This window comes from Eleutherodactylus coqui, chromosome 5, assembly GCF_035609145.1.
Source record: "Eleutherodactylus coqui strain aEleCoq1 chromosome 5, aEleCoq1.hap1, whole genome shotgun sequence".
NCBI lineage: Eukaryota > Metazoa > Chordata > Amphibia > Anura > Eleutherodactylidae > Eleutherodactylus > Eleutherodactylus coqui.
In genome coordinates, this window is record NC_089841.1 from 234,634,591 (window position 1) to 234,660,874 (window position 26,284).

The 26,284-nt window shown below is 44.1% G+C and overlaps 1 protein-coding gene across 3 annotated transcripts in view; it reads right to left on the minus strand.

Annotated features, from left to right (window-relative positions):
- Positions 1–26,284, minus strand: part of ADAMTSL1 (ADAMTS like 1) — a 669,103-nt gene that overhangs the window by 89,419 nt on the left and 553,400 nt on the right. For all 3 annotated transcript variants that reach the window (XM_066604352.1, XM_066604351.1, XM_066604354.1), the window contains 3 exons: positions 25,996–26,143; positions 18,286–18,370; positions 10,505–10,806 (listed from right to left, as the gene is read on the minus strand). In XM_066604352.1, the coding sequence (XP_066460449.1) occupies positions 10,505–10,806; positions 18,286–18,370; positions 25,996–26,143 (535 nt within the window). The remainder of the gene's footprint in view (positions 1–10,504; positions 10,807–18,285; positions 18,371–25,995; positions 26,144–26,284) is intronic.

A 26,284-nucleotide genomic window follows, 5' to 3' on the forward strand; every position in this document is an offset into this window, starting at 1 on the left:
GTTTCATCTCTCGAGACAGTAGAAACAATAAAGTGACCTTGAATAGTCTTACTGGTCTAGTTGTACTCAGAACAAAAAGATTATTGAAGAGGAATTCTCACCCCTATATCTACAATATATTCTTCTTTTCACCATTTCTGAACCCCAGGGTCTATAGTCAGGGGCGTAGCTATAGGGGGTGCAGAGGTAGAAGTTACTACCGGGCCCTGTAGCCTGAGGGGGCCTAATAGCCTCTCTATCATATAAGAAAACACCACTAGCACATGGATGGTGGAGGGGCCACGTTACAGATTTTGCATTGGGGCCCCCTATATTTTGCCTCTGCCTAATCTTTTAAGATTCTAGTAATGTTCCTGGCTGCTACTGTTGCATCAATGGGCTTCTTAAAGGGGTTCTGTCATTAGAAAAAAAAAATCAATACTTACCTATTCCTCCCCAGACAGCCTTCTTACCGCATCTTCTCCCCGTTAATCTTCTCTTGGCTCCTGCAGTCCCCCGGTTCATCTTACCGTGAGCCAGCCGGATCCTCTTCTTCCTGTGACGTTACATACATTCTTGGCAGTTTCCTTCCTGCAGGTCAGTGTAGGCTATGTCACTAGTGGCGTAGTGTTCCCTGCCTAGCAAGGCATGCCAAATCCTATGCCGGGCTATTACCGAGACTGCGCATGTGAGCTGTCTCGCGGCAATAGTATATGAACACTCACGGAGAGACAGTGCACATGTGCAGTCCTGGCAATAGCCTGGCATAGGATTCGGCATTCCCTGCTAGGCAGGGAACGCTACGTCACTAGTGACTGGGTACACTCACCTGCAGGAAGCAGAATGCAGAGAATGGACACTATATAACAGGAAGAAGAAGAATTGGCTGGTTGGAGTTGATGTGACTTCAGGGACTGCAGGAGCCAGGAGAAGATCGTCAAGGAGAAGATGCAGTAAGAAGACTGATGGGGAGGAATAGGTAAGTATAGAATCTTTTTTTCTAATGACAGACACCCTTCAAGAGACCCATGATGTAAAGTACTCAACTTTTGCATCCATGCCCACGAGCCGTTAGCCACGCCTCTGCTAGGCAGGGAACGCTACGTCACTAGTGACCAGGTACACTGACCTGCAGGAAGCAGAATGCAGAGAATGGACACTATATAACAGGAAGAAGAAGAATTGGCTGGTTGGAGTTGATGTGACTTCAGGGACTGCAGGAGCCAGGAGAAGATCGTCAAGGAGAAGATGCAGTAAGAAGACTGATGGGGAGGAATAGGTAAGTATAGAATCTTTTTTTCTAATGACAGACCCCCTTCAGGAGACCCATGATGTAAAGTACTTAACTTTTGCATCCATGCCCACGAGCCGTTAGCCACGCCTCTGTCTATAGTAGATTCTTCTTTTCCATTCTCTTCAGTTCTACACTGTGTCTATAGTATTTTCTTCTTTTTCATAATTCCCTAGTATAAATCCGATCCACTAGTGGTTCAACAACGGTCTGGCTTATTAAATTGCATGTAAAGGTGGCCACACAGTCTATAAGTTCTAATATGTAGACTGCAGATATACCGTCCTGTTTTTATAGACTATTTTCCCTATATTTGTCCTAATTATTTCACAATACTCAACATGAAAATTTGATTCACGGCCAGCATAACAGAACCGAAAAAAAATTCACATGAAATCCCTCTCAGAATATAAAAAGTTTTATAGCATCTCCAAACAAGTGCAGGTGGATTGTTAATCGACAGTTTCTTCTCCCACTGCTCTGTACTAAGTATTTATTCCAAATGTCTTATGATATCTTTATACTTTCCAAAGCTGGAACAAGCTAATAAGGACAAGCTGCTCCATAAGAGTCATCCAATGCATGAACACAATTATGTGAAGCTCCACTTCTGTCTACAGTATGCAGTCAGCCAATAAAATTGTAGTATTTTACTTATATATTGTCATATATTTTGCTTTCGCATAATTTTGAGTTTATATTGCTTTTTATTGTTTTTGTGCAGGGTAGCAAAAAAACTTGTTAAAACCTGGAACTCATTAACAATCAGGATAGCCGCTGCTGATGGATCTTAAAGTGATCCTGGGACTTTGGGAGAATATTCTGCCCTAGGATCAGAATAGGAGGGGGGTATACTACCTGCTGTTGTTTTTCTCTGATTCGCTGGTTCAAGGTCCTGTTTTCAGCCTTCCAAGATGGCTGACACAATCTTCAGACTACCTTATTTGCATAGTATATTGGTTGTGTTAAGGGCCTTTTAGACAGGATGACTGTGGGGCAAACGATGCCCCACCCTCGTCCCTGCAAAAACTAGCTCCCGTGCCCCATGCACAGGAGCTAGAATCGCTGGCTCACAGCGGGATGGCTGCAGGAGATTTTTCTCTTCGCGCTCCCCCGGCCCTCTCCATTGCCTTAACATAGCGGTCGTTCAGTACTGAACAGCCGCTATTTACACAGAGCGATCAGTGATCAGCTCATTGTCCATTGTTTATGCTGCATAAATGATGGACAATCAGCTGATCGCTCAGTGTAAGCAGCAGCCATTCAGTACTGAACGGCCGCTGAGTTATGTCAATGGCGAGGGGCAGGGGAGCATGAGGAGAGAAATCTCCTGCAGCCACCCCGCCCCCTGCTGGCCGCTCTGTGAGCGAGCCAGCGATACTAGCTCCCATGCAGGAGCACGGGAGCGAGGACACACATGGACGAGTGTCGGGCATCGTTTGCCTGACATTCATCCCGTGTAAACCCACCTTCAGATCGCCAATGCACTACATCAGCTCTTTGATTGGCCAGAGCAGCTCCCATGATCATCACTGGCCAATCAGAGAGCACATCAGTATACACAAATATGTATGTAATAATGAATTTAATGTAATTGCATGAAATACTGAAATAAATACGTGGGCTTGTGGCCCTTGTGCCTCAGAATGTCTAGTAATGTGATTTGTGCCGCATTTCTCTGTTGTTTTCCTGAAAAAGTGCCCCAGAACTGCATGTTATAATGCAGCCACTCATTTTCAGTAGGAGGTAACCTGCCTGAGAGTTTTGCCATGACTATACATGCCACCCTTTCCTTTCCCTTAGGCGCCTACTACATTCGACCAATGGGAGCGCTGCCATGATCTGAGCCTCTCCTCACTGAATGGACAGAACATGTGGACAGACATGGATGAAAGAGAAAGGCCTTATTCACACAAGCGTTTTTACGTGGCTAATTTAGCTGCCATAAAACATAACGACCCTGTGAGGCATTGGGTTCCAATACATTCATTCACATTGGCGATTATTAGCTGCGTAAAAACGTCCAGCCGGTGAAGTTAGGACATTGGCAGCCAAATACGCCAGCCGATGTTTTGACGCGGTTAAAAAAAGATGCCCTATCTTTCGGCCATGACCAGCTGGCGGCTCCCATAGGCTTCTATGGCAAAGGGAGGGGGAGGGAGTTTAGCAGTGGCTAGCACTGCTAAACCATGTCAGCTGGCTCTATTGAGCCAGTAGAAGCATTTCAGTAGATTTCTCCTGACCAAAGGAATTCTAGGCTGCAGCATAGATACGCCACACCCGGCCATATGAATGGACGAGAAAACACGAGATTTAGCCGTGACTTGCTCGCGGCCCTTACATGTCCATGCGATTTCCGGCCGCAGTGCCGGCCAAAAGTCGCAGCATTCGTGTGAAAGAGGCCTAAAGTAGTAATACTTGTTAACGACTGCCAGCAACTCCTACCAATTGATCTGAGCCCCACAGAGTGGTGTTATCAGCGAGAGCACAATGATATCTGCTACCACGGTAGATGCAGTAGTTCAGTAGTGATCATAGGACGATCATGTAAGAGCTGCAATATTGGTACAAGCATAACAGATACATTATTGCGCGCTTGTAGAAGGGCAGGATTTTATCAGGACTAATGGTCACTTCGAGGCTTAGAGTGTAGCAGCTAAGGAAAGCCGGATGAACAGGCTGTATATACTACACAGAGCTACCTTATCCTAGGTAAGCCCTGCACACCATTTCCTGTAAATAGTCTATTACTAAAGACGGGCATCACTTAACAACAGGCAGTGGACAACTTATTAAAAGAAAAGGCAACCCCTAGTGGTCAGCACTTTGGAGCAATTTTTCAAGCCTGGTGTGTTACAGAGTCTTAAGGCTGCAGTATGCAGTCCTAAGCTCTCGCTCATGACCTGAAAGTTGCAGGTTCAATCCCCACATGGTTCAGGTAGCCAGCTCAAGGTTGACTATAACAAGTCCCTTCCCCCTTTTAAGCTGAAAACATCAGTTTGGTATACAAAGTGAAGTACAATTTTCCTAGTTATCATGTTGGCTATCATATTAACATAAGTGTTTTGAAACAAAAGTAACCTTTTAAATGCATTGTGCACTGAGCTGGGCTGCAGGGGGTCTTATGATGTTAATAAAGTAGCCAGGTCTACACTCCATTCTCAAAAAGTGCACTTTTGTGCCTGCAAATCACTACATTACAACATTACTATATAGTTAAAGGGGTTGTCCCGCGGCAGCAAGTTATACACTTCTGTATGGCCATATTAATGCACTTTGTAATATACATCGTGCATTAAATATGAGCCATACAGAAGTTATTCACTTACCTGCTCCGTTGCTAGCGTCCCCGTCGCCATGGTGCCATCTAATTTCGCTGTCCTCTGGCGTTTTTAGACGCGCTTGCGCAGTCCGGTCTTCTGACTGGTGAATGGGGCCGCTCGTGCCGGAGAGCTGGTCACCGTGTTGTCATCGTAGCTCCGCCCCGTCACGTGTGCTGATTCCAGCCAATCAGGAGGCTGGAATCGGCAATGGAACGCAAGGAAAGAGAAGAAAATCCACGGTGCACCATGGGAGAAGACCCGCGGTGCACCATGGGAGAAGACCCGCGGTGCACCGTGGGAGAAGACCAGCGGCACCATCTTTAAAAGAAGAAAAGAAGAAGCTGCAGACGCTGATGCAGGTAAGCGCAATGCCATTTTTAAAAACTAAACTATGCTTTCTTTTTAACAGGGCAGAATGCGGGGGTAAGTGAAAAAATAAATTTTGCTTTCGCCGCGGGACAACCCCTTTAAGCTATGCGGTTGTCATCAGGTTTAATGTAAAAAAAAAAAAGCCAGCGTGCAGAGCAATTCTTGCTGTCAAAATTATGGAAACCACGATGGAACCAGAGTTCATTCTAAGTTAATATGATATGTGGGTTGTGCGGTAAATCTGCGCAGCGTTATCATTTCCGTTATGGACATTATCCACAACATACATGTAAACAGGCTTAAGATGAGATAAGACAAACTGATGTACTATAGAAAAAAGTGGAGATTTACAGAGCAAAGTGTAAATGCTAATAGATGAATATCTGAGAGCACCAAAATAGTGTTGTTAAGCCGGTTTCCATCAACGGTGGAACCTCCGGTCGGCTCAATATACCGGAAGAAAAAGTCGGGCAGCTGAGCAGAAGCCAAACAGACCCAATTATAGTCAATGGGGTCCGTCGTCGCTGTTCGGTTTCATCCTGGGACGGAGCCGTTCGGCCAAGGAGATCTCCTGCCGCAGATGTGAAACAACCTTTATTCTACACATTTGTGAAACAGGTTTTATTATGTACAGTAAAGGAACACATCTTTCTAAATTTCATTGTCTTTTTCCTTAACCCCTTATGGACCAAGTTGTTTTGGTCCTCAAAAAAAACGTACAATTTTTGGGGATTTTACCCATGTCATGGGTTCACAGACTTATTTTTTTCCTTCAGCTACCAAAAATATTTTTGATACATTTTTTTTGCGTGACATATAGAGTTACTTTTTAATTTTTTTTCCCACTGACTTTTTTTTGTCATTTTTTTTTATTTTTTTGGGGGGTAAAAAGCTAAACAAAAAAAAGATTTATTTTTTAATTTAAAAGTTGTATTTTTTTACATTTGTATATTTACACTAAAATAAAGGATGGGAATAGGGCCCCCATTTTTATTGGAAGTAACACATCCACTTCCACTTTTTAGTACATAGCGCTCATTGAGTGCTATGTACCTGGGAAAGGAGAAGGCAAGAGGGGTTAAAAACCGCTTCTCCCTTCTCCTCCGGGTCCTCTGCTGTGTCTGACAGCCGAAGACCCGACCGACTCCTCATTAATTGCAGGAGCAGAGGCTTTAATCCTGCGCTGTACTTCCTGCTACCAGTCAGGATTAAAGCCCAGGACGAATCTCTTTATACTTACAGCGCTTGGTCCCTAAAGGAGTTTTGTTATTAAAAAAAAAAAAAAATCTATACTCGCCTCTTCCTCCCCAGTCTCCTTACCACATTTTCTCCTGGATGAGCTTCTGCACTGCCCCGGGGTCACCTCACTGCACGCTGGCCGGTTTGTTATGAAGGCTGCATTCCTCACATTTTTCTTCCTGCAGGTCAGTGAAGCTCAGGTCCCTGTGCTGTAGCATTCACTGTCCAGGAAGGACTTCTGATCTATTGCCGAGGCAGCTCACATGAGCAATCTCTGCAGTAGCTCAGCACTCCCTCTGCTGGCCTGTGAACTGTGACATAAAGTACATTGGGTGGCAGAAAGAAGACTGCCTGTAAATGTACAGAACTTCACAGAAAACAGAAGAATCAGCCAGCTGGAGGTGAGGTGACCCCCCCGGGACTGCAGGAGAGTGGAGAAGATAGGTGAAATGAAGATCTGCTAAGTAGACTGATGGAGAAGAAATAGGTAAGTATAGAATTTTTCTTTTTTAATGACAGAAGACCTTTCAGGGCTCCTGGCCACGAGCGATGCGGAGCACACCCATGGATTCACACCGCGGGAGTACCGCGATTCAAAACAAAAAAAGTTCCAGCGAGTGATCACATTTTTCAATGGTCTCCATTCCTTGATATCAATAGAGCCCTCCCATAACGTAAATCTGCGGTAAAATAGAACATACCGCGATTTTTTTCCACGTTCGCAGTAGAAATCTGCATGTGTGAATTGGCAGGCAGATAGCTGAATGCCACTGTGGAATTCACACACGGATTTCCGCCACAGGAAATGCGATGCAAATCCGTCTGTGGGCATTCACTCTTAAGGGGTTAAATGTGCATGAAATACGAGGCTGCTGTTGCGGGAAGCAATCTGACATCCAGTAATGCATTTCTTGTAATATTTGGACAAAAAAAAAGCAAAAAGACACCCTGCTGTAAAACTCCGCTGAATCGGCAGGAAAAAAAAAGGAACATAAAATCAAACACTCCTAATATTAGGCTTACGAGCCGCGCTTGGGTGGATTTCACTTCTCAACTATTGTGAAAGTTACAAACATGCTGTAATTTACTTCTAATTCCTGCTGAACTGAGCCGCTGAGCAAACAAGAGCAGCGGTATGATTACTGGAAGTGACCTGTTCCGGTTCAGCAACCACGTCGATGGAGTGAAACGTGTTAAATGAGGTTACAGACATGGCGTCCAGCTGTCCATGGAAAATAAACATTTTGAAACTCGTATGTGGGTCTTTTCTTTTTTTCGTATTTCGCCATATGCACCGCGTGGAATCACCTGCTTGTAACACGCTTTTACGGCTATGGAATGTTTGCAGCTCCTTGAGAGCGAGCGCCATCAGACAGAAGGATTTGGCTTTGCGGAAAAAGTCCGAGCTACTGTTCCTCCGTAGAGCGGGGAGGTTCAACGGGGATATTAAAGTCGCTCGTCCAGAACCAAGAAAAAGGTGTTTTTTTTCTAAGTCACTAACAAGAGTGCCAGAGCTTAGCCAATATATTCACACTTACGCACATGTGAATATAGTCTGCGGCTAGGGATGGGAATTCCATTCTTTGAAAGGCTTTGGGCTTCTTAAAAAGAAGGGAAAAGGTAAAAATGATTACACTACCAAAAACACCGCTTCAAAGATAACTCATAAAAAGCGGATTTTAAGAGGGTCCAATAACAGACATTTTACAGACATTGCTATTCCTTCTGGGAAATGTACTTACTGCTACCCTAAGTGATACAGAAACCCTTTCGGAAGTCAGTCCTGTAGTAATATGAGGCCCATCTCTAAGTCTGAGCATAGGCCAGGAAATAGCTGTCCTGTGCAATGGCACTCGAGGCAGTGTTGTTAGGCAGGACGTTGTAACATTGTGTTCGCGCGGACTACGTCTGCATGGCAGTTGCTGTATCTACACTGTTGATTTTTGGTGTTTCTTACAAAATAGCACGTACAAAACATAAGGTGCCGATGGCAAAAGTGCGCTCTGAAAAATAATCATAATTTCGAACAATTTTCTTAAAGCGAACTGTCATGTACTGCGCCAATCATATGGCTGTTCACTGCTCTCTTTTTTGGCGTCGTCCATTCGCATCTCTGCAGAGGTTTCGCCATGTGGCTGGGACTTTATTGCATGCTTTTGGGGTCTCAGCCAGGTGACCGCCTCCGGACTCCGCAGCAAATACCGCCCACAGCATGCTATGCAAAAGTGATTGCTCATGCACACGAGCGGAAACCAATTGCGGTTTGCGCTCACGGATAAAAAAAAATTGCAGCATGCTCCTCTTTTCTGCGGTGTCCACATGGACAGCTTCCATTGAAGTCAATGGAAGATGTCCGACCCGCGGCCCGTCCACAATTGACATTGCGGACGGGATGCTTATTCCGCGGGAGAAGCAGGAGTTTAAAAAAAAAACTGTACCACGCATGTCCAACGGCGAACCGTGCGGACCATCCGTAGTACAGCTAATAATCAAGAAAGCGGGTGCCGTGTACATGCGGCCTAAGGCATATTTTAAGCTTTCCCATTGTTGGCCTTCTATAAAGGAAGTATATTCCAAGCAGGCACAAATGCTTAAAGGGATTTAGCACTCCAAAAAAGATTCTGCCAACAGCTGGGCTCGGGAGAAAATAAAAAAAGAGCATCCACGGTTGTCGTGGGTGCAGCTCAGTGGCTCCTACGGCCCCGATGCTGGCTTCTTGGTGTACAGCCCTCCAGAAGTCAGGTGACCACTGCAGCCACTCAGAGGCTACAGCATCACTGTTGGAACGCTTGTTATCAGCGCTCACATCCTGGATGATGCCCGCAGTCAGCTGCAGGAGAATCTCTGCCGTTTGCATCATTCTTTTGTTCTCTTCCGTTGGGAATCCAAGCTGTTTTGTTCTCCAATCAATATATTTGAAGTGATAAAACAGGGTGAACTCCGTGCAAAGTTGAATTTTTAAAAACATTTTTTTACAGAATTAAATTGTGCTCAAAATCTAGTTTTGCCTGGTTTCTGAAATAACGGCAGTCCGTGGGTGCGTCTGCTATATGAACAAGATGGTGTCACAGAAGCGCTCTGAACCTTGGCAGCTTTTGCTGCTTCTCACCAAGAAAGCTAATTGAGCACATATCATGAGTTACACATATGTGCTCATGGAAAAACATTTATGTAAGAACTTGGAACTTGAATCAAACACATTCATGTGCTAGAAAATAGTGCCTGATGAATAATAAAAGCCCTTGGCACCTCACTTTCCATAGATGCAAGAAGACTCCGCAGAGAAATGTTTGTTTTCCTAACCACAAGAAGCCAAGGTCAATCTGATTAAACCACCATTATTCAACACCAGCTACTTCTTTGACCTACATCAACTGTTACAAACTTACAGCGTTAAGCATCCTCAACAAGGACAGGCAGTCATAGTCTTGGATTTGTCGAAAACACTCCAACTTTTTAAACCAGCGGAATTCTTTGACCATCAATAGCATGAATAATGAACTAGTCAGACTAATAAATATACCAAATTCGACTCAAGGGTCAATAGTCATGAATGCTTCATTTTTTATAAATATGGGAAATTGAACAATACCTCCACAGTGCCACCTATTGGAAGGCAGCATTCCTTCAAGTCAATGTTAGACTCTTTATCCAAGCCTTGTAACAATGACTGGGAATTGAAAGTCAAGCCAGAATCCATGCACAGACAGCTGTTTCGAGGCGTTTACCCCTCAACAGTGAACACTAATGAACATTATCCATAAAGATTTTCAGTCTTGATATTCTACTCACTGCAATTGGTTGTGACTAGAGATAAGCGAGCATGCTCGGTTAAGGAAATTACTCAAGCGAGCACCGGCATTTTCAAGTAACTGCCTGCTCGTCCGAAAAGATTCGGGGGGCATCAGGGGTGAGCGGGTGGTTGACGAGGGGAGGGGGAAGGGAGAGATCTCCTCCCTGTTCTGACCCCGCTCTCCCACCGAATCTTTTTGGACGAGCAGGCAGTTACTCGAAAATGCCGATGCTCGTTGGAGTAATTTCCTTAACCAAGCATGCTCGCTCATCTCTAGTTGTGATGCCATGGGGAGTTTGTTGATGCAAATTTTAAACTACATGTAGTGTGATATTGTGTCTGTACATTTGAGAGAAGCATTGCTCGAACAAATCTTTTCAATTGATTGGCTTGATCCATTACAATAATTCAACGAACACCTAGTTTTTGGACTGTAATGGTCCATAATAAGTTTTTTTCTTGTAGGCAGAAAATTCAAGTAGATCATTCGTCATATCGTGAGCCACTTACCTCCACCACAAGATTCAGAGCACTCAGAGAAGCCCTCGTACTCCCAGTCATAGAGTTCATCAATATCCTTTAATCTCTCATTCTCTAGGTCTTCCTCATCAGGGTTGAATTCGAAAGCTTCACCATTGCAGGGTCCACTATAACACGTTCTTTGTGAGGCTGGTTGTGGTCCCTCGCACTCATCTAGTGGCAGATCGGCAATTGTCTGTGCAAATGACAAGAGCACCTGGCACTTCACACTTCTCTGCTGTACACCTACTCCGCAGGAAACACTACACGGGGACCATGGTTCGGGTATGAATCTGTAAAATAGCACCAAGGGAAAAGTTGGCTAATACACCAAATTTGATCCTGGGCCAACCACACAGTCCTAGTTTTAGCTAGAGACCCCACTATAAGTACAAAACAAATTCAGCAAATAAAAAAAGTAGGGTTCCCCGTGGTAACTACTGTACAATATATATATTCATACGGCAACTTAGTCAGCAGAGAGCGTATATAAGATATAGACTAGATCTAGCGAAAGGTTCAAAAACTTTACTTTCCATATAATTTTCAAATACAAGAGAACTACCTTAACTTTAATGAAGTGTCTGCACATGAGACTTATAATAGCTATATAGACCGCTGTATATATTGCAATGGTATACATTACGTTAACGATCGGAATAAGACAGAATTCTATACATTCACCATGTAGACTTTACTAGTCCCAATAGTTCCTGCTTGGTAAGGCACTGAATACAGGCTTTCAGTTAGACGGCCTCTTCAGAACATAAAACCCCTTTCTAGTTATTACAAACAATTTCCTCTCATTTGGACTGGAGTAAAATTGCTAGTTGTAAAATGCTACCCGGGTCCATCAAATGCTTTTCTTTTAACACAGGCTCATAAAATCATACAATGGGCAGAGAAAGCGTCTTCCTACATAATAGTTGGAGAAAAAATACAAAGTTTGAGATCATCAAGAAATTCAGATCATCTCTAAAAACGACGTTACCAGAATTTGAAGTCATCCCCTATCCACAGGATAAGAGCTATCTAGCTGATCATGGGGGTCTCACCAATCCTGGGAGTAGGATTCCCATGTCCTCCTCACTGCGGGCTTACTGAGGTGAGGAGGGGATTGAATGGAGTGACGGTTACGCAAGCTTGCTGCCACTCAGTTCATTTTCAATTGGACTGTTCCAAAACGAACATCCATCTCCATCCAAACTCTTTGTTCCCTTTCTTGAGGAACACAAAGTGTAGCATAATGCATTTGTGATCCAGTTGTGTCCTGATGGTTCTCTTACAGCCTGTCAATGGACCTTAATGAAGGTCCTTTTATACGGAATGATAACACTGGGGAATGTTATTTTTGATAACTGAGATGTTAGAACCTTTGGGTGTGTTTTAGGGTCATAGATCCCGAAAGTAACATTAGTTTTTCTCCATCAGGTCTGCTTATCAAGAGATGACATGTGTCCATATGAATGTATACATGTACACATATTGTGTTATACATGTAATGACTGCCAATTAAACGCTGAAGGTACAAAGATAAATCCCAAGAAGCCTAGAACACAAATAAAACTGAAGTTTCTTAATTGAGACGTCGATGAAGCTACATTTTTGTGATTTCCTATGATGAGATGTTTTTGGACATTTGCGCTGGATGTTTCACCAATAGTCCGCCATCATATGTGTATCCCATCGTCCGCAGTACTGTTTCTCCATGGTCACCAGTAGTCCGCCAACATATGTGTATCCCATTGTCCACAGTACTGTTCCTCCACGATCACCAGTAGTCCGCCATCATATGTGTATCCCATCGTCCACAGTACTGTTCCTCCACGGTCACCAGTAGTCCGCCCTCATATGTGTATTCCATCGTCCGCAGTACTGTTCCTCCACAGTCACCAGTAGTCCGCTATCATATGCATATCCCATTGTCCACAGTACTGTTCCTCCACGGTCACCAGTAGTCCGCCATCATATGTGCACCCCATAGTCCACAGTACTGTTCCTCCAGGGTCACCATTAGTCTGCCATCATATGTCTATCCCATCGTCCGCAGTACTGTTCCTCCATGGTCACCAGTAGTCCGCCATCATATGCATATCCCATTGTCCGCAGTACTGTTCCTCCATGATCGCCAGTAGTCCGCCATCATATGCGTATCTCATCGTCTGCAGCACTGTTCCTCCATGGTCACCAGTAGTCCACCCTCATATGTGTATCCCATCGTCTACAGTACTGTTCCTGCATGGTCACCATTAGTCCACCATCATATGTGTATCCCATCATCCACAGTACTGTTCCTCCATGGTCACCAGTAGTCTGCCATCATATGTGTATCCCATCGTCCGCAGTACCGTTCCTCCATGGTCACTAGTAGTCTGCCATCATATGCATATCCCATCGTCTACAGTACTGTTCCTACATGGTCACCATTAGTCCACCATCATATGTGTATCACATCGTCCGCACTGTTCTTCCACGCTCCTTATATCTGGAAATCCATCTACAATGACTGCAGGTCCTGCGATCTCATGCTCATTTTACACCCAAGTGTTCAGAACTAGAAGTGAGCATATTGTCCACAAGTTCACCATAATTTGCGGCCTTATAGTTCCCAATTAAATGCTTTACAACTAGAGATGAGCGAGCATACTCGCTAAGGACAATTACTCGATCGAGCATTGTCCTTAGCGAGTACCTGCCCACTCGGAAGAAAAGGTTCGGCTGCCGGCGCAGGTAAGAGGTGAGTTGCGGCAGTGAGCAGGGGGAGCGGGGGGGGGGGAGAGAGAGATCTCCCCACCGTTCCTCCCCGCTCTCGCCCGCCCGCCGCCGGCAGCCGAACCTTTCCTACGGAGCGGGCAGGTACTCGCTAAGGGCAATGCTCGATCGAGTAATTGCCCTTAGCGAGTATGCTCACTCATCTCTATGTACAACTATACAAAACAACAACCGCACCTCAAAGTGGTCCACCGAGTCTTGGAGATTTTGGTTTATCATGAGTTTCCAACTCCATGGTCTATCGAATTAACCTGCTTTTAGCTTCTCCAGCTCATCGCAGGACATTTTCTACATTTGTAGCCGAAACATGTTTCGTTTCTCTTCAGTGTCTTTACACATTGCAGTGGTGGCGATATGTACCATATGTACTAATTGTGCTGGTCGGGAAATAAAGTAGATAGAACAAAAATAGATAATGACATCAGGAATATCCCAAAAACTAGAGCTTCTGGAACGAAATGGATGGGATTTTCAGAATAAGTGGCACAGGAATACCAATAATAAGCTCTAAAATTCCAGGTACCATGAATATTTTTTTTGGTTCCCCAGTGTAATCGTTAAGTCTAAACAAGATTGAACAACTGATGATAAATCGTTCGCTTTTCGTTCATTATATCCAGGCACAAAAATCATCGTTGGCTCGTTCACTTCTTATTCGGTTTAAATACCAATCGGTTCAGTTCTTCTCATACACCTTTGAACCGAGCCAACGATGTATCTTCTTATGTAAAAAGGCGTCCCGTGCGAACTGTGACATTGTTCACTTCTTCAAATTACAAATTGTCTCGTCTAAACGGACCCTGACACAACGATTATTGTCAGAATTTCGCTCGAAAGCCATCTTTTGAGCGATAATTGTTGTGTGGTAATGTGTCTATCTTTGACTTTTCTGCCGAACGATGAATTTCAGTTTGGCATGAAATCCATCATTCGGCAGAACAGCTGATAAGCAGGACCGCACGCTGTGTTCTGCCCGGGAAACGCTGATTACATTGTCTCACCTGTCAGCCCCGTGATAAAACAAAGGGAATGTATTCAGAGAACAGCAGGTGGTCTGTTCTCTGAATACAACTCCCCTTGGCTCACACACTACTAATTGGTACTAATAGGTATTAGTACCAAGTAGTAGTTTATGCAAAAATGGTTGCTAAAAAGCCATCTTTTGGGCAATCATCTTTGTGTGTAAATGCACCTTAAGTTATATTGGAGCGGATGGGATGATTTAAGATAGCCATGGCCTTCTTACATAAAGGAACCTACTAGACCATCAAAAGAGATAGTGAAATTAAAAGTTATTAGTAAAGTGACTAATCCTATGTTGTCATATGGCTATGCCCAGCTTCATAAATGGTGAAGGTACTTTACACAAGTGCATTCTTCATATAAAATGAATGTATATATTAACTGTGAGACATTCCAAGGTAATTGATGGGATCCAAGAAATAACACGGCTATGGAGTGCAAAACGGCATAAAATTCATCCAGCAAGTGCTAATGATATAATGCTTGCAGGCCTGGAGGGCGCTGATGCAGCGGCCGCTGGAGTGGTCGCCCGTTATGTAACACAAATACGACTTTATATGTGTATGTATTTATACACCTGAATGTAAGTGGTTTCAGAGCAAGTCAAGCATGGATATTAGAATTAATATATAATAAATGACACTAGGGCCTTTGTTAGGCAGAGTCGTAAAGTGGGGAACGCAAAGCCCAGCGTCGTATTCATTCTGCCTGCTAATGCGCGTTATATAGGAAAATAGATCCCGGCAATGTAGTAGCTCGCCACATCTGCTTCGCTTGCAATATAATACAGTGTATATTAAGTAGCCCTACATGGCAATTCCACTCCTCTGAAAGGAAAATTTATTTGACTACATTAAGATTTCAATTTCAGCCCTGTAAGCTCCTGCGCGGAGTGAGCGGGGGACCCCGCAGATCAAAGCGGTAAATAGCCCCCATTAATCACGCTGCAACGGGAAATCGTCATAAGCTGCATTTTAATAATAGCATTTCTAGTTTCCTTCCAGAAACGCTGTGGTTGCGGTGCTGAGTACTTTAGCATCATTTCCTTTCAATGACTTTCCAAAAACTTTACCTGAATAATTACCTGTAAAAGCACCACACTTTATACTTCTTCACAAATCACATTCGCGCCTCTGTTTTTCCATGAGGGTTTTTTTTCTTACAATATGGGGACAGGGCTGAGCAGTGTTGGGCTCAGAGTCTTATACTACGTGGGAAAGGGGAAGGCTGGAAGTAACTGACTACAGAAAAGAACAATGAGCTGTATTGTGCATGGCTCTTGCTGTGAAAGGGAAGGTAGTTGGATGGAAAAAGGAGTAAAAACAACTATTTAGTTTTTTGCTACTTTAGAGCATTTTAAGGTATTTTAACAGCTAGCATTAAGGAGGGGGCTCATCTCAGAAATATCAGTTTTTCTTAGTAGGAATGGCCGTGTATGGGGTCTGCCACAGCTGGTTAGCGGCTCTTCTCTCTGGCTCATAGAGGGGCATCTTAAGAAGGCAACTAGAAAAAAAACACTATTTTGGGCTACCTACACATGGGCGAGCGCAATAATGGGCTGAAAAACATGGAATCACGCTCGTGAGTGTGTGATATACCCACATATACGAGGCATTTTTTGGACAAAAATGTCTTGTATTCCAATACTCTTACGCGAGTTTTACTCCTGGTAGAGGATCGGTAGCGTTTCCCATTGAGTTAAACAAGAAACCTTGCATCGTACTCGCATACACATTGCACGACATGGAAGAGCCATGCGATGCATTAACCCTTTCCAATCCAATTTGTATTCTGGTTTTCCTAGGGGGCTTACTCTTTTTCTGCCGTTATACAACAGCGCTATATGCTGGCTAAAGCCAGTACTGCATGAGGTGACACGTTGGATAGGCTCCGACAGCAGAGAGGCTGGCAATACACAGTAAGAGAACCCCGACGGATGTCTTCCAACATCGGAGCTGTACAGCCTTAAATCATAATGTCTTCAGAAGTCAGACAGTGGATTGGAAAGGGTTAATGGTCCCATTGAAGTCAATGGGCAATGCGTCCCAAAGAACGTGATAAGATAGGACATGCCGCAAGTTTTTTCTGCACCCCATCGTTCATGTATATGATTCCATTTGAGAGAATGGGGATCCTATTTGTGCGAGATTTGCAATGCACAAATAGCGCACAAGTTTCTCGGCAGTGTGAATCCAGCCTTAGAACAGATATTCCATGCAATGTTTTTGAGCGGAAGGCTACATTCACACAGGTGAACACAATTTTGGGCCCAAGAAAATCGGCCCGACATCGCGCTTGCCAATGTGCATTCTTCATGTTGATGCGAGGCGTTTTTTATTCAAAAGTGTTTCGCATCACTTCTGGGAAATTGGGATCCTTAGACGGATGTTTCATGCACTTCAACGGACCGCAAGCGCCCCCCCATTAATCTCAATAAGAAACCGCATTGCATGGCATGGGAGTGGTAATGTCTTTTAAGGTCCCTTTGAAAATAATGGGTAAGGCGTCCCGCTGGAATACCCAAAGATAGAACATGATGTGAATTAATCCATCCAAAAGAATGGATTTCATATTCATGCATCTCGCAACACACAAAACGCACACAAGATGCTCGCCCAATGGCTTATCCACCTGGGTCCGGCATGAAGTAGAAGAATAAATCCTTCCTGCATATCTCTTTTGAATCGACTTATGACTTTAGTTAAAACAAACTGCATGAAAAGTTGCCACAAAACTGCATATTTTGATACTCCTAAAAAAAAGCGTGTGAAACCACCATAAAAGAAGACTTCTTGTAATTAAGGGGGTCGTCTAGTTACCAGACAACCTCTCTTTAATAGGGCTGCCCATAGTAAAACAAAATGAGCAGTAATTAACTTCCTGCCACCGCTGCAGCCCCGCTCTGGTCACAGTATTTTTGTGACAGCTGATAGGGCAGGAAGTCAAGTGGCCGCTGCTGCAGCCAATCAGAGACTTCAGCGTCATGTTCCCAAATTCCTAGCATCATGGTGCTCAGGATGCGATGACACTGCAGCTTCTGATTGGCTGCAGCGACGGTCACCTGACTTTCTGTAACGTCAGTTGTCCCAACAAATCCTGGGACCAATGCGGGGCTGCAATGCTGGATCCTGGCGGCGGAAGAGGGGTAAGTTTATTATTTTCCTACAGGCAGCACAAATAAAGGGATGTAGTCCGGTAACCGGACAACCCCTTTAAAAATAGAAGTAACCGGGATAGACTTGCTCACACATCGTCAGTCTGCAGGATTTTCTGCATGTTTCTGAAACAGAATCTTGAAGAAATAACACAGGGATTAATTTTACATCAACCCCTTTTATTTTCCCCTGATTGATGGCTGAGAAGGTGGAGGTTTGGCAATAAGGCAAGGCTTAGCATTCATGGTCTCTGAAGAAAGGCTCCTTCTGCAGGCAATTACCTTTTATGTATTTCTTCTACTCGCAGTTCTATTGTATTGCATTCTAAAATCCCATTAATGTCCTAAACCCATCTTATATTTCTTTACATTATATCATTTAAACAATACAGTAATTAAGGATATTTTGGGGGTCTACTCCTTAGATTTACAGAATGCCCGCACGTCTACTTTCATCTGCCTTGCTACATTGTTTCATCTGCATAATACCCATCAGGACAAATATATTACTAATTCAATAACCTAAAAAAATGATAACCCCCAAAAGGAAATTTTCTGCGGCATAAGCTGTACACATAATGTATTTACCACGGCTGGGCCACGTCAGGAAACAATCTAACGCTCAGATTACAGGAAGCAATCTAGCTACCATATGCACGCCAGCCACATCCACTCTATGTATAGGAAGATAATAACTAGTAATGGAATCTAGAAGTGCAGTCAGGACTGATCCAGCCGTATGTGAAGACTGGAGGCTCAGTAACATGTCATCAGAAAACAAATGGATACAAACTAGTAGGTTGTCAGGTGGCTACAAACTTACGAAGGTTCTTCAGATACGGCCGTGGCCTCCTCCAACTCCTGCGCTTGCTTGTACCACGGCAGCTTCGCTTCCACGGGTAGTTTTTCTGTGAGATGAAACAGTACATCGTCAATTTAAATCTAATAATCATTGGCATATACAGGATATATAGTCAATAGTACGTTATAGCAAATCATGTGTTTACAAACATTCTAACATTTAGGTTACTTTCACATGTAACACAATTGGTGGGGATTTTTTCCTGCAGAATCCACAGCAAATTCTGCTGCAAAACTGCATCAAAATCCGCCATGGCATTCGTCACGCATCTCGCGCACACAGCAATAAGCAGACCCTGCTCTATTTTCCTGTGTTTTGAGCAGCAAAAGTCCCATAGAAGTCTATGGAAGGTGAGAAAATAACAAGGGGCAAGGAATGACACTGCGCAAAATGCAGGAAAAAGAAGACATCTGGACCTTGTTAGCCTTTAATTAGCCAAGAAATCCACAGAAAGGTGTCACACTGAGGGTGCGGGCAGACGAGCGCATAAACGGCGCGTTTTTGCGACCAAACGTATATACGTGACCATCTGAGGCAATGGTTTCGAATGTATTCGTTCACATGGGCGATTTTACGGCGCGTAAAAACGGTAATTCGAAAAAAAACGGAACATATGCGACCGAAATACGCGCCAACGCATATTCGATCGCCGAAAAGACCGTTTGCAAAGTAGGAACAAACGAAAATACGCTTTCTAGCTCTGGTCATGATCGGTGAAAAACGATCGCTCGGGCGATTATACGTTGCGCTCGTGCGAACGTAAATACGCCTACGCTCGTCTGCCCGCACCCTGACCTTGCGTGCTCAAGACGTATGGTATTATGCGCAGACGCGCGTGCAACACGCAGATTATGTATCACTTCAAACCTTGTTCATGCAGTCAATAAAGTAGCTCCCTTTTACATATGAAGTAACTTTGCAGCTAGTCTCTCATTTTAACGACACTACATCAATGACCTATTGCCTCTTATTATCGCCTACTAACGACTTTCCGATTGTTTAGCTTTAATATGGAATTCTCAAATAAGCCATGGTAAAAGTTGGCCTCTTCAGCAAGACTTCCCATGATGCACCAAAACTGGAAGGCCGAAGATTCTCAACCCAACCAATGAACTCGAATGACCTAGAAATGGCTATTATTCTTTCAGTCCATTTCCTTTCGAAAACCCCACTGTGAGCACAGCGGATAATAGCTCCAGTTTTGACATTATAGTAGTTAATAAGGCAGTAGGAAATTGCAGAATACTTTTATGCTGACTTGCAAATAATCATTGGTGATTGTTGCATAAAGAAGCCCACATATCCAGTAATAGTAAACAGATCAGCAAGAGACTAGAACAAGATGTGATAGGTTTATAATGATACATGTCATTAGTTCCAATAGCGGAAACTTAAACAAAATGTGGAAAAACACTACAGCAGGAACGCATAAAAGATGGCAAAGAGAGGTTGTGTTACAGCTGGCTGAGCTGTTGAAAAGGCCATATAATTTCCTCTTCTTCAAACAACACATACAGTTTAATACATGGAATCTCTTGTCCACATGTTAAAGAGATAACAGGCTGCTTAGGAGCAAGAAGTAGCAGAAAAAAACCCATAAAACAAACTGGGCCGCTAAGTTCTGAAGAAGCTTTGCAAAAGTAATCTGAGATCCAAGATGGTATCTGTGAAGATAATCAAGAGGTTCCTTTAACCTTTTGCAATCCAATTTTGAATTCAGGGTGTCCTAGGGGGCTTTCTCTTTTTTTTTTTACAATGGTACTATCTGCTGACTAGAGCCAGTAATCAAGTATGTGACATCCCTGACAACAGAGCGGCCAGTAATATACAGTAAGAATACCCTGCCGGACGTCTTCCGACATCGGAGCTGCACAGCCTTCAATCAGAATGTTGGAAGAAGTTAGTGGATTGGAAAGGGTTAACACTTCAGAAAATAGAAGTAGACCTACGGGGAGCTTTAAGATCAAATCTGGGACTTGTAAAAACTTTTAGCAACTAAGTACAACAAAAAGGCCCAAAGCCCATCTTATCAGCTCCTCGAGCGAGCGCACCTCAAGAATGAGGAACATATTTTGTTTAGTTATTACTGATGAAAAACAGGACACGAAATGTCAAACACTCCGTCTTATTCTCCAATCCATTTCATTTTTCCTCAATTAGCCAAACCCTATTTCTCCGATTTCTTTAGCTCTCAAGGTACTGAAATCCATGGAAGGAATTCGTTCGTTGACAAGGTTGACTGATCTCGATCCAATGTTATGGCAAAATGTTGTTTCTACCATTTCCTCACATATGGATATGGGTTTGCTTGTCCTCTGTGTCGTGATAGGAACGGTTACATTATAATAAGCCGTAAGCACTCTAGCCCCGAGTGGAAACCGTTAAATTAGGAGATATGTAGAAGACTTGTCAATTCACATCTGTGACAGAAGGTGAAGACACAAAGCAGAGGGACGGTAGATGGTCATGTGTGGTGAGCCTCACAGTTTGACCCCAGACTCATTATTCTCAAGGTCCTACAACTTCTAAACAAACTTGCTCACGAGTCCTTTTTCAGACTCTTTTCGATTTTTTTAGTCCCGCGCCATGCTATGCTACGTCCCTGATTTCCATCTGCTGTGGACAAAGCTGCATAGGGATGGAAATCTTGATGGAAACAGGACGGAATCATAGTGTTTCATAGTATGTAAGGCCGGATATAGACATATGTCCATGCAGCTCAGCCTATTAACCAGATCCAGAGGGAGGCAAAAAAATGTGTGAAATGCTCCGTAAGGCACGCGTGGATGTTTCATGCGGATTTCCGCAGCAGATGCACTGCGTGTCATCCTTAAATTGATTTTTTTTATTGTTTGCGGGAGATGGAGCATTAAATGAAGGTGTTAAATGAAGTGCAGATGCCCAATGCTTTCCTAAGGCTGGCTTGATTTGCGGATCTCATGCGCAGATGCCACATGTGGATTTCGCAAATCACATCCGCCCGTGGACATTGGGCCTTACACAAGGTGGCTGTCCCTGTCAGTCTTTTTAGTTAGATAGTAAAGTTGCGTCCTCGGATTTCTGCCGTGGATTTGCACTTCAGTTTCCACGGATTCACACGTGAGTTTAGCCCAGTTCGATGGCCTTGTGCACATTTTTCAAAGCGGAGTTTGTGTAAAGATGTGACCTCACTTTTTTCGACAAATGTGAAAATTGAAAATAAAATAGATTATTTTAATAATTAATCATTTACAGAATTGGACCCTAAATTTAATGTTTAAGTCTGGAAAGGGAGCTGCTGAAAGATGCCCCACATCTGAAGAGTTGTCACCTTGTACAAAACAGTAAGTACAACAGGGGTGACATACCGCCGGTGCAGATAGTTCACCACGGTGGTCGGACCCCCCGAGTTACTCTCCTTTGTTGCGGAGCATGACCATGTGACAAACACGTGATTGCTGCAGCCAATCCTTAGCCTCATCATTGGTGAGGCCAGGGACCAGCTACGTGGAAGTCAGCGGGAGGGCTGGTGCAAAATGGACTGCAGCCACTTATTATAGGCTCTTTTTTTAACTTTAGTTCATAGTAGGGAGATCGCCTAAAAAAGCAGAATGAGGTCGCCTGAGGGGGAGGAGGAAGGTCGCCTGAAAAGGTGGAGGGAGGGAAGGAGGTTGCCTGAAAAAGCAGGGGGAGGTCGTCTGAAAAGGTGGAGGGAGATCACTTGAGGGGGTGGAGAGAGGTCGCCTGAAAGGGCGGAGGGCAGTCACCTGAGGGGGAAGAGGTAGGTCGCCTAAAAAAAGGCAGAGGGAGGTCACCTGAGGGGGTGGAGGGAGGTCACTTGAGGGGGAGGAGGGAGGAAGGTTGTCTGAAAAGGCAGAGGGAAGACACTTGAGGGGGTGGAGGGAGCTTGCTTGAAAGGGCAGAGGGAGTTCACCTGATAGGGTGGAGGGAGGTCACCTGAAATGGCAGAGGGAGGTCACCTGAGGGAGGAAGGGAGGACGCCTGAAAAGGCAGAGAGAGGTCACTCGAGAGGATGATGGACATGACCTGGAAAGGTGAAAGGAGGTAGTCTGAGGGGGAGGAGGGAGGTCGGTTGCCTGAAACGGCAGAGGGAGGTCACCTGAGGGGGAGGAGGGAGGTCGCCTGAAAAGGCGGAGGGAGGTCGCCTGAGGGGGATGGTGGTCACCCGAGGGGGATGGAGGTCGCCTGAAAAGGCAGAGGGTGGTCGCTGAGGATGAAGTGAGGTCGCCTGAAAAGGTGGAGGGAGGTCATCTGAGGGGGTGGAGAATGGTCATCTGAAGGAGTGGAGGGAGGTCGCCTGAGAGGGAGGAGGGAGGGAGGTCGCCTGAGGGGGAGGAGGGAGGGAGATCGCCTAAAAGGGTGGAGGGAGGTCGTCTGATGGGGTGGAAGGAGGTCGCCTGAAAAGGCGGAGGGTGGTCCCCTGAGGGGGTGGAGGGAGGTCACCTGAGAAGAAAGAGGGAGGTCGCCGAAAAGTCGGAGGGAGGTCACTTGAGGGGGTGGAGGGAGGTTGCCTGAAAGGGCGGAGGGAGGTCACCTGAAAAGGCGGAGGGAGGTCACCTTAAGGAGAGGAGGGAGGTCGCCTGAAAGAGCAGAGGGAGGTCGCCTGAAAAGGTGGAGGGTGGTCCCCTGAGGGGGTGGAGGGAGACAGGTCACCTGAGAAGAAAGAGGGAGGTCGCCGAAAAGTCGCAGGGAGGTCACTTGAGGGGGTGGAGGGAGGTTGGCTGAAAGGGCGGAGGGAGGTCACCTGAAGGAGAGGAGGGAGGTCGCCTGAAAGGGCAGAGGGAGGTTGCCTGAAAAGGAGGTTGCCTGAATCCAAAACTGGATGGCAAAGGGTTAAAGGGGTTTATTAGTTAAATACTATTGATGAACTATCATCAGGATAGGTCATCAATAGTTGACCGGCTGGGGTCCGTTGCTTGGGACCCCAACCGATCAGCTGAGCTGGCGCATGCTGTCAGCGGCACAAATACACAGAGGCCGGAGCAGAAACAGCAGAAGTCTCAGCAGCGAACTCTGTGTAGTGGCTGGCGATTGTAACTGCAGGTATGGCTCTCATAGAAATCAGCGCAGTTACCAGTGCCGGCCATTACATGGGAGGTCGGCGCAGAGACCTCCAATCCAAGTACACTATCTCATATCTATCTATCTATTCATCACATATCTTCCTTTCTCATATCTATCTATCTCATATCTTTCTCTCTATCCATCTTATATCTATCCATCTATCTCATATCTATCCATCTATCTTATATCTATCTCATATCCATCTATCTATCTCATATCTATCTATCTCATATCTTTCTCTCTATCCATCTTATATCTATCTCATATCCATCTATCTCGTATCTAGCCATCTATCTCATATCTAGCCATCTATCTATCCCATATCTATCTATCTATCTATCTATCTATCTATCTATCTATCTATCTATCTATCTATCTATCCATCCATCTCATATCAGAGGACAATACAGAGATCTCTCCCATCATCTATTTATACCCAGGACTGTGACAAGCGGGCGCGCTAATAACTATGTATAAATATATCAGGAGACAGCAAAAAGATCTCTCCAATGATTTGTTTATGCCCAGGACCGTGACTGTAACAAGGGGGCACCCTCTACACCTAGAAGAAGGTTTCTACACCAATATAGAAGGGGGTTCTTTGCTGTAAGAGCAGTGACACTATGGAACTTTCTGCCTGAGTAAATAGTGATGACAAATTCGATAAACCAGTTAAAGAGGGGCCTGGACGCCTTTTTGAGCAATACAATATTACATGTTCTAATCATTAATAACTTCAGGAGGGTCGGTGATCCAGGGATTATTCTGATTGCCAGATTGGAGTCAGGAAGGATTTTTTCCCCCTTAAATGAGGAAAATTGGATTCTACCTCATTGTTTTTTTTTTCTTTCCTCTGGATCAACACTGGGTGGTAATAAGCCGAGCTGGATGGACAAATGTCTTTTTTCTGCCTTACATATTACGTTACTATAAGTGATATTACTGAATAGGGGCATAATTACTGAATGGGAGCATTATGAATGAGTGGGAGCATAAAAGGGGGCATTATTACTGAATGAGGCATAAAGGGCATTTTTCTAAATGATAGCATAAGCAACATTTTTAGTGAATGGGGGTATAAGGAACATTACTACTGAACCGAAGAATTATGAATGAGTGGGAGCATAAAAGAGGGCATTATTACTAAATGGAGGCATAAGGGGCATTATTACTTAATGAGGGTATATAGATATGATTACTGAATGGTTGCCTAAGAGCCATGATTACTGAATGGGGGCATTATTACTGAGTGGAGACATAAGGGGGATACAATATGTCATGTGCGTTGTCGATGCAGATTAGAAAGCACACATACATTGCTGTCCATGTGCTGTCCAAGTTTAGTAAATAGATTGGCAGATATGGGAAGGTCCCAGAATGCTGACACAATTACCGAATACATAAACATATAATTTGGAACTCAAACTACATAATAATTGTGTTTGAACCTTCTCTAGCTACATTTTAAACAGCAGCACCCGAGAGACGTATATGCATGCTATACATAACCAGATTCTAATTAGTCTAGTCCAGGGGTCCCCAACTCCAGTCCTCAGGGACCACCAACAGGTCATGTTTTCAGGATATCCTATGGTAAGAACTCTTGTAGCAATATCTGAGGCACCGACAATAATTACATCACCTGTGCAATACTGAGGAAATCCTGAAAACATGACCTGTTGGTGGTCCCTGAGGACTGGAGTTGGGGAACACTGGTCTAGTCTAATCAGTGGTAGTGTAACTTGCTAACTAGTAGGCCTCAATCTAACAGGTATTGGTTAACAGAATAAAGCTTTATATCTTAAGATTGGGTACATACAGCAGCCAGAACGAAGAGCTGTAGGTTAGAGCATACATTCAAACTGAGCTGGAGACATTAAAAAATCAGAGCTAAACATCAAGATGAGATCTTTCCACATCATTTTATAGACAATAAATAAAATAAGACTATATTTTAGGAATCTAAGAATCCCTAACCAATCACGAACCACAGCTATTTCCAATTTGATTAGAAAAAGTAAAGGTCCAGAGTGTTTACCAAAAGTAGTCCCTGACTAGAAGACATTTTGTTGATGGCCTACCTTATTATGAGTCATACATGTAGGGTTTGTACAGTCATTATGAAATGATAGGAACACTTAATACAACTCCAAAAATCCAAAAAGTTTACAGCTCAACTAATGTAGAAAAAAATGATACAATATAAATTAGAGTACATGGTAATTAAAGGGGTTTGGATTTCTTCTATTGACCATAGCAGAGCGACTTGGATTAGTATTGTAGGCGCAGCTCCCACAGGAGCTGTTCCTCCAGTAACAAACTGGGCTGCTGCACCGCTATGGTCAGTGGGATCTACTTCCTGTGCTGTCTGTAGTGACGGCAGCCCCAGGAATCAGCTGTTCGGTGGCGATCCAGAGCAGTGCACCCCCATTGATTATCTACTGATGACCTATTGTGAGGATAGGTCAACAATAGAAAAGATCCAAAAAGTCTCAGACAACCCCTTTAAGCCGAAGTGTGTTGTTAAAACTCATTACCATATTAAAATATCAGACCTTATTAACCTGTTTAGTCAAAGAGCTATACATAGTTCTTGGTATGACTAACCTTTGATCTTGAAGCAAGGTATGGGTACAGTGCATTCCTCCTTAATGTGAGGTTTAGTTTTTGGACTGCAGCCTCCGGTATGTATGCCTCTGTGATCAATGCAAAGAACTACTCGGTACCTCAGTCCATGGCCACAGGTGACGGTGCACTAGGAAGCAATATATAAGCAAATGTTCTCATGTATTCAGCCATGTGACTGGTCATCTTTAGTTCACTATTTCTTTCACTGACCAGCTTTTTGGGACAGACAAAAAATAAGGCTACCTTAAATCATTGTACTAAGTGATGA